The 8,940-nt window shown below is 48.3% G+C and overlaps 1 protein-coding gene across 1 annotated transcript; it reads right to left on the bottom strand.

The window, feature by feature from the left end:
* Positions 1 to 2,592: 2,592 nt before the first annotated feature.
* LOC308171157 (neuronal acetylcholine receptor subunit alpha-4-like) lies at positions 2,593 to 8,905 on the bottom strand (the record flags this gene model as incomplete). Its single annotated transcript, XM_080546012.1, has 9 exons — positions 2,593 to 2,718; positions 3,765 to 3,995; positions 4,245 to 4,274; positions 4,783 to 5,358; positions 5,676 to 5,892; positions 6,490 to 6,668; positions 6,738 to 6,782; positions 8,070 to 8,160; positions 8,883 to 8,905. The coding sequence occupies 9 exons, from the start codon at positions 8,903 to 8,905 to the stop codon at positions 2,593 to 2,595; spliced, it is 1,518 nt and encodes a 505-aa protein (XP_080402138.1).
* Positions 8,906 to 8,940: the final 35 nt, after the last annotated feature.

Here is an 8,940-nt window from a genome sequence, read left to right as displayed (position 1 = left end):
ATGTGCCTGGGGAGGGGACCCTCCTCCAGGACATGTTCCGTTAGATCAACAACCCTACGTGCTCACGTAAGGGTTAGATCAGTGATATTTCTTCCGCATCCTTTTCTCATTCTGTCCTCAGTTTTGCTGATGACTGATGTAGTGGGGAAAGCACTTGGATCACCCTGGTTGGGGATTCTATTCAAGTGCTGTCAGGATGATTACGGATGTGCCTGGGGAGGGGACCCTCCTCCAGGACATGTTCCGTTAGATCTACAACCCTACGTGCTCACGTAAGGGTTAGGTCAGTGATATTCTTCCTCAATCCTTTCTCATTCTGTCCTCAGTTTTGCTGATGACTGATGTTGTGGGAAGGGCACTTGGATTACCCTGGTCATGGGGATTCTATTCAAGTGCTGTCAGGATGAATACGGATGTGCCTGGGGAGGGGACCCTCCTCCAGGACATGTCTGTTAGATCAACAACCCAACGTAAGGGTTAGGTAAGTGATATTTCTTCCTCATCCTTTTCTCACTCTGTCCTCAGTTTGCTGAGGACTGATGTAGTGGGGATGGCACTTGGATTACCCTGGTTGGGGATGCTATTCAAGTGCTGTCAGGATGATTATGGATGTGCCTGGGGAGGGGACCCTCCTCCAGGACATGTTCCGTTAGATCTACAACCCTGCGTGCTCACGTAAGGGCTAGATCAGTGGAGCAGACTCGTGTGGGTTGGGCCAACTTTTTAAGGTTGTCTTGAACCAACATCAGTGGTCAGCTCCGGGTGCCGCTGAGATTGTTTTACGGATTAATAGTCTCAGTGGGGGTACATTTGGCCTCGTTCGCTCCGCCTAAACCAATAGGAGCAGAGCTCCCCTATGGGGCGGAGCTCCACGATATAGAACGATAGTTATGGAGATAGACTCCAGTTCTATGAGTGGAGCGGAGCCCCATAGGGCTGCTGGCCCACTTCGACTCGTTCAAACCCGGCTGTTTTTGTATGTTTGGGAGAATGAGGTAGCGAAGTACACCCCTTTATATAGCACCCCAGGCGGGCGCAGGCATTGAAAAATTCAGTCATTGGCTACTTTAGGTAGCGGGTAAACCAATAGGAGCAGAGCTCCCCTATGGGGCTCCGCTCCACTCATAGAACTGGAGTCTATCTCCATAACTATCGTTCTCTCACTTCTTCGTTTGACACCCGTGTGTATATATATATATATATCCTTCCGCCACAGAATATAGTCCCATAAACAACATTAACGATTGCATTGTAGGCTTGGCCACATTCACTTGGCCTTTGAGCCAACTTGTTCGTGATTGGTGCCTTGGAATGCCACTCCAGATTGGTAGACTGATATTGGCTAAACAGTGGGCGGAGTCAGCACAGGTGTTCTTAATCAGATTGATTGGGAGGCGCATTGATACTGGAAATGCGGTCGGAGCTGAACTGAAGGGAGTTGGGGGGTATTTACCACTGTTGCTAGCCAATCAGAATCCAGTATCCAAACATGCTGTTGGAGAAGTCATTGCTCACCATCATAGAATCCACTATGAGTTCTATATTCTATCACAGGGTGCTTGAGGAAAATGTGAGACCATGCAAAATTGAAGCTAAAGCAGATGTGGACCATGCAACATGACAATGACCCAAAACATTCCAGTAAATCCACCAACGAACGGCTCAAAAGAAAGAAATGGAGAGTTCTGGAAAGGCCAAGTGAAAGCCCGGATCTTAATCCTATTGAGATGCTGTGGGGTGATTTGAAACGGGCCTGTGCATGCAAGACAAGACACCCCTCAAACACCAACACATTTCAGCCAAAAAGTGCAATACCAGCTATGAGGAAGGCAAGTTAGTTTTCATTGTTTTTTTTAACACATTTCACTTACTTTCAGAATGTCCTTTTGGCCATTTATTTGTTATTTATAGCTCATGGACCTCAATATCCTGTGTATCAACAGCCAGTCCAGGTGCATCCCAATGATCTAAAGCAGTGGCATCCTCCTCTCTCTATCTACATATCCTAAATACAAAGGTTCCATCTCACAAAACATAATGGAATGTAAAAACTTTGACGCTCAATATCTCTGAACGACCCTAAACGGAGATAGAACCTTCTCATTCTAAACGGAGATAGAACCTTATAATTCTAAGCTCACGATACTGACCTGGAAACACAGGACAGAAGAAGACAAGAGGGAGGACGACTTTCAGCTGATGGTTTCATTTGTTCAGGTCTATAATGTCAGTGCAGAAGAACAGTAGGAGACAAAGAGATACGTAAAGGCAGCACTCAAGTTGAGGGGGGGTGGCATGGCCCCCCTGAAATAAAAACAGTCAAAATCATCCCCCTTCTAAAACTGCACTCCCCCCTTTCCATCCCTTATGTCATTGTATCAATGAACGTGGCATTACTGCTATTTCAACATTTAGTTTTCTGCATATTGAGTAATATACTGTGGGCGAGGGAGGGGGCACGCACACATGCAATGACATTTTTACCAAGTCACTGACACTGTGGGGATGCTAAAATTGTCCCCATATGATAACATCCACCATCCCCCCTGATTGTCTTTTCCAACTTGAGTACTGAGTAAAGGAATGGAGCTTCTAGATCATTCCAGCCAGCCAAGGAGGCAGGAAGAGGCCGACGGTCCCCAGGATACACACCAAGATGAACACACAGAGGAAGATGCGGTCAATCACCATGGCGACATACTTCCACTCCTGCTTGACCTGGAAGGCAATGGACACAACAATACATCCGTGTCTCAGTCCAGTCAGAGAATTACAGCAAGACAATGTTGATTATTAGTTCTGTTATTATGATCATAATGTTTCCTTATTATGTGAACCGGTTTTAACTCTGTTGTAGTGTGTTGTTGTGTAGTGGTCATGTGACCTTGAAAAAGGTACCCACATCATGAACTCACTGGCATCATTTATGGTATTTGTGTCTGTGTGTGTGTGTGTGTGTGTGTGTGTGTATGTGAGTGTGTGAGTGTGTGAGTGTGTGTGTGTGTGTGTGTGTGTGTGTGTGTGTGTGACATAGATGGTCAATCATTAAATACACATTTCATACAGAGAGTAAAAATTATTGGGCTCTATATTATTTTCAGCCGGCATATAACGGAAGCAGGACGCAGGTGTATTGTTTAGTTTGCGTCGGCAAGTAACAGGTGAAATTACCACAGTGCTAGGCTAGGGGGCGCTGTCTCGCATGCACTCAGGTGGGCTGAATAGCGGTCAGGTGCACTGAACAATTCTGGCCTTAAAATTAAAAGCACTAATATTACAGACACGCCCCCCCCCTAACACCAGCTCCCACGTTCGCACTAGAACTTGTATTTTTTACGTAGAACAGCACAGAACCCATAAGGTTGTGAAATAATTGATTTCTCTTCCAAAGCATGTAGTGCTTCCAAAACATTACACCATACTGTATTCTTATTCAGTCACTCATCCACCTAATGTAAAAAGGGTAGGCGCATTAATATAGTTTTTTGTTTGGTACTTTTGAGTTTTCTGTTAAGATGCGTAAGTGAAATTTTGTTTATAAAAGTTGCAATGTTTTGATTATGTACTCATGGGGGAAAACCATACATGTAAAAAGGGTAGGCGCAATAAGCCATGGCTTCAGCCTACACCTTTTTGGTCCTGGTGTTACGCATTGTGACTGTGTACATTTGTTATGTTTTTAATGTTTTTAATGTTTAATATCTGTATTATGAATTGACCAAAATAAACATTCTCAATCAATCAATCAATCAATCAAAACCTACAGAGAAGTCCATGTCCTCGGCTCGGAGGTGGTCAGCGATGTACTGCACCCCCTCCACAGCCTTCCACAGGGAGGGGGACAGGGAGAGGAGACCCTGGGCGTCCCCGGAGTTGCTGGAGCCTCCAGCCTTGGTGACGTCTGCCCGGTATGGACCCCCGCCTCCACCTGTGTGACGCCTACACAGGACAGGACAGCTCTGCCTCCTCTCCTCCCCCAGGGGGTGGGGCTGGTTCTGGGAGAGAGGCTGTGGCTTACTGAGGCTTTTACCATTCAAGCTCTGCGATGAAATACAATGAAAATAGAATAAAATAGAATAGAATGAGCATTTTCGATGTTTGGGGGGACAAGCTGATATTTGTCTTCTGCCTTTGCTGACCCTCCAACACATACGCACACACACTCATACACACACACACACACACACACACACACACACACACACACACAGCACAGGGGTCCTGAACCAGCATCCATGCGTTACCTTGGAGGCCTCCTCGTGCAGGCTGCAGTACTGGATGCTAAGAGAGCGACCGCGGACAGAGCTCTGGGGCCTCTCTCTCTCTCTCCCAGGCCATACTGCACACTGAGGGAACGGAGCTTCGGCCTGGCCTGGCAGTGGTGGTGGTGGTGGTGGTGGTGGTGGTGGTGCTTCTCCCTGGGCCGATGGAGGTGGAGGGGAGGAGGAGGAGGAGGAGGAGGCGGTGTGGAGCAGCCTGGCCGGGTGGAAGAGAAGGAGGAGGAGGAGGAGGAGTGGGGTGGTGGTGGGGGTTCCTGGTGTACTGGCTGTGGCTGGAGGAGAGTGACCCGCCCAGACCCAGAGGCTTCTGCTGCTGCGGTAGCCCCCCCACCAGGGGGGCCTCCGTCTCCGTGCGCCGACCCAGGGAGAGAGAGGACGAACGGGCCAAGCTGTCCTGGGGGGCACCCTGAGGGGAGGTGGCGGAGGAGGAGGTGGAGGGGGAGAAGTAGGGCTCGTCCCCGGCCCCGTCCCCGGGCCCAGAACACACACCACCGCCCCAGACGCCGTCCCGTCCCCCGCCGCCGCCGCGTCCGACCCTGGTGCGCATCATCTCCATGAGCTTCCCGCCGTTGACCTCTTTGACCACGGCCGGAGGAGGACGCCGTATGCACAGGACGCCGGGCACGACGTCCAGGAAGACGGTGTGCACCCAGCGCGGCATGGTGTGCGTGCGCGGCGAGCGGTGGTGCACGTTGAGCACGAAGGTGGTGATGATGATGGAGAGGGTGACGAAGATCATGGTGAAGAGGAGGTACTCGCCGATCAGCGGGATGACCAGCGAGGTGGAGGGGATGATCTCGGTGATGAGGAGGAGGAAGACGGTCAGGGAGAGGAGGACGGAGATGCACAGGGTGATCTTCTCCCCGCAGTCGGAGGGCAGGTAGAAGACCAGGACGGTCAGGCAGGAGATGAGGAGGCAGGGGACGATGAGGTTGATGGTGTAGAAGAGAGGGAGCCTCCGGATGAGGAAGGAGTAGGTGATGTCGGAGTAGACCTCGTGGCAACACTCGTACTTTTTGATGTTGTAGTTGGCCACGGCGCTGACGAGCACCCACTCTCCGCTCTCCCAGTAGTTCATCTGCAGGTCCGGAAAGAGGGCGGGGAGAGGGAGAGAGAGGAAGGGAGGGAGGGAAAGAGAGAGAGAGAACAAAAGAGAAAGAAAGCAAGAGAGAGAGAGAGATGAGAAATGAGAAAGGCATTCCGTTCATATTTACCCATAACAGACGATGTGTCCTCAACGTCACAGCCTGGTGTAGGCCCACTCACCTGGTCCACAGTGCTGGTCACTCACCTGGTCCACGATGCAGGCCCACTCACCTGGAACATGTTGCCTGGCCACTCACCTGGTCCACAGTGCAGGCCCACTCTCCCGGTACACATTGACTGGCCACTCACCTGGTCCACATTGCTGGCCATGCTGACCAGGTCGATCTTGGCTCTGTCGTAGGTCCACGAGCCGAACTTCATGGTGCAGTTCTGCTGGTCGAAGGGGAAGAAGGTGACGTCGATGCTGCAGGAGGACTTGTAGATAGCCGGGGGGACCCACTTGATCCAGCCGTCATGGAAGAGGTGGGCCTTGGTCAGGTGGGTGACAGTGAAGTCACCGTCGGCACTGAAGAGGAGAGAGAGGGGAGGAGCCAAACGAATCACACATTGTGACGTTAGAATTATAAGGTTCTATCTCCATTTTTGTCAAAATTGAGTTTTTTTACATTATCTGATCCATTAGGTGTTTATTAATGCCTGTGTGGTGTTATTTTTAAAATGTTGACATTTTTGAGTTAGTAATTCATAAAATACAAAGGTACCATCTCACAGAACATAATGGAATGTAAAAATGTTGACGCTCAATATCTCTGAACTACCCTAAACGGAGATAGAACCTTATAATTCTAAGCTCACGACATGTATTGTACATTCAAGCTACAAGCACGATTCGATTGGAGTGAGATTGTATGCAGATGGAGAGGTAGAGTATCTTAACTCCATGGTTAGTATGTGGATGGAATGTATATGTACAGCATTCTGTATTTAGGGTATTTGGATGGAGTTTATGTCTATTAGGGGAGGCTGGTTGAGGCATCAGCTACCTCCACCAGCCTTCCCTGATATGTATATACTATCATGTATTTGAGGGTGGTGGGTAGACTGGAAGTCGGGGGCTATAGTGGATCAATAATGACACTTTGGGGTGAAAACCTAAACGTACTTGTTGTACAGAACGATGTCTGGTCTCCAGATGAGCTGTGAGGGGATCCTCATGGACGTGATGTTTTCATATTCTCTAGGGTTCCACCTCAGTTTGTAGTCGTACCACTCCTGAAAGAGCAGAACCAACAGTAACAGTATGGCAACAAACAGACCCCTCGACACCAAATCGCTGCCCAAAAACTGCTAACCCTAACCCTAACCCTATTGTCGACAGTATCCATAATGATTCGATGGAGAGATACTCACTTGTTTCACCCAGACATTTGTGGTCATCATTTGATTTTTCTCGTCCTTGGAGAAAAAGAACAATGAGACAGAGTTCGTGACGTTAGAATTATAAGGTTCTATCTCCATTTTTGTCCAAATTTAGTTTTTTACATAATCTGATCCATTAGGTGTTTATTAATGCCTGTGTGGTGTTATTTTTAAAATGTTGACATTTTTGAGTTAGTAATTCATAAAATACAAAGGTTCCATCTCACAAAACATAATGGAATGTAAAAACTTTGACGCTCAGTATCTCTGAACTACCCTAAACGGAGATAGAACCTTATAATTCTAAGCTCACGAGTTGGCTGTTGGAAGGGGATATGTACTGTATGATCACGGTCTTAAATGACTGATAAAGTGCAATTTCATGGTACCCCTCGAAAAGAAAGGTCACATGTTTCAACTATTCAATACTATACTATTATACTATACTATACTATTAGCACCACACCAATTCATTATAGTAAGGGAACGTAGGATCCCTGAAGCAGGGGAGGCTGGTGGAGGTAGAAGTCGGAGGACGGGCCCATTGGAATGCATGGAAGGGATTCAGGAACAGTATCAACACATGTTTCATGCATTACACTCACTGAGCACGTCCACCGATTTCTACCTCCACCAGTCTCCCCCTGTCTTAAAGTCATCTGTATCTCTAGTATGATGATCATGCATCATATCACATATCAATAAAAATAAAAATAAATAATAATATATATATATAACCGCAAACGGCAATGGGGCGTGTTCCTACAGATATGCCCCCATAACCATAAATGGGGTGAGATTGACAGACAGGGGGGTAGACCACTCACCTAATATGGGCCAAGTTGAACACATGATATACTAAGCTATGATATTACGAAGTACCCTAGGACCACGGGCCTGGAAGGTACCACCTAATTATAGCCTGATATACATAGGCTACTATGCTATGATGATAATATACACTAAGTGTGAATACGAAAATGCATTGTGGATTAACCTTCCCCAGTTATTGACCCTGTTGTATAGTTTATGTCAAGCATTTCATTACTTATAATGCGGTTACACTATATTCTGCAAGCCTAGCATAGTATGCCACCCCCATCTGACTGAACCAGATAAAGTGTGAGACAGGAAACATAGCTAGCTAATTGCGACCTGCGACCTCTGTCCTAGCTTAGATTACTGTTTCTTGTGATGACTGATAGACGTTTCACTTACTTAGACAAATATATTTGTTGTAAGTTGCTTTGAATAAAGGTGTCTGTCAAAAAAGTGTAAATGTCAATATCACAGGAGTGAAATCAATGGGTCATTGTCCCTCACCACGTCGATGAGCTGAGCGATGGACAGGCCGAAGCGTACGCTGACCACGTCAGTGGTGTTAGCCACGGGCCGCGCTAGCTTGTTGTAGCGGCTGAAGAGTGTTCAGCAGCCTGTCCTCCGCCTGAGCCCTGGCCCCGGGGTGGGAACACTCTGGAGGAGGGGAGGGGGGGGAGGGGGGAGGGGGGGGGAGAGGTGGGGGAGTAGTGGAGGGGGGAGAGGTGGGAGAGGGGAGAGGTGGGAGAGGAGAGGAGGGGAGGTGGGAGAGGGGAGGGGGGAGAGGTGGGAGAGGGGAGGAGGGGGAGGAGGGGAGGGGGGAGAGGTGGGAGAGGGGAGGAGGGGAGAAGGGGAGGGGGGAGAGGTGGGAGAGGGGAGGAGGGGAGAGGTGGGAGAGGGGAGGAGGGGGAGAGGGGGGAGTAGGGGAGGGGGGAGAGGGGAGGAGGGTAGAAGGATGTTGTTTGGGATGAGTAGGATAATGATGAGAATTAGGGGGAGAAACAAAGGAGAGGAAGAGAGACAGAGAGACAGAGAGACAGAGAGACAGAGAGACAGAGAGACAGTCGGAAATGAGAGGAAGATGGAAGATGGAGGGATGTGAAGAGGGGAAGGAGAAAGGAGTGATTTTAGAGGGAGGGAGGGAAGAGGGAGAGAAGGAAGGAAAACAAAACATTATTTTACATACAATTACACATGACACGTAAACATACATTATTCACTGTAAAGTGTATATGCACCTGCTTTGATTGTTTTACTAACAACACAGTACACGCTTCATGGTTCAATCCCATTTTATGTCCCCCATTGATCAACCCCAACCATCCAATCTCCATCTGCTTCATATTCCTCTCTTACTAAAATATAATGGATCAATACC

The sequence above is a fragment of the Nansenia antarctica genome, assembly GCF_963989245.1.
Source record: "Nansenia antarctica genome assembly, chromosome: 15".
Taxonomy (NCBI): domain Eukaryota; kingdom Metazoa; phylum Chordata; class Actinopteri; order Argentiniformes; family Microstomatidae; genus Nansenia; species Nansenia antarctica.
This window is presented reverse-complemented; position numbering and strand designations above follow the sequence as displayed.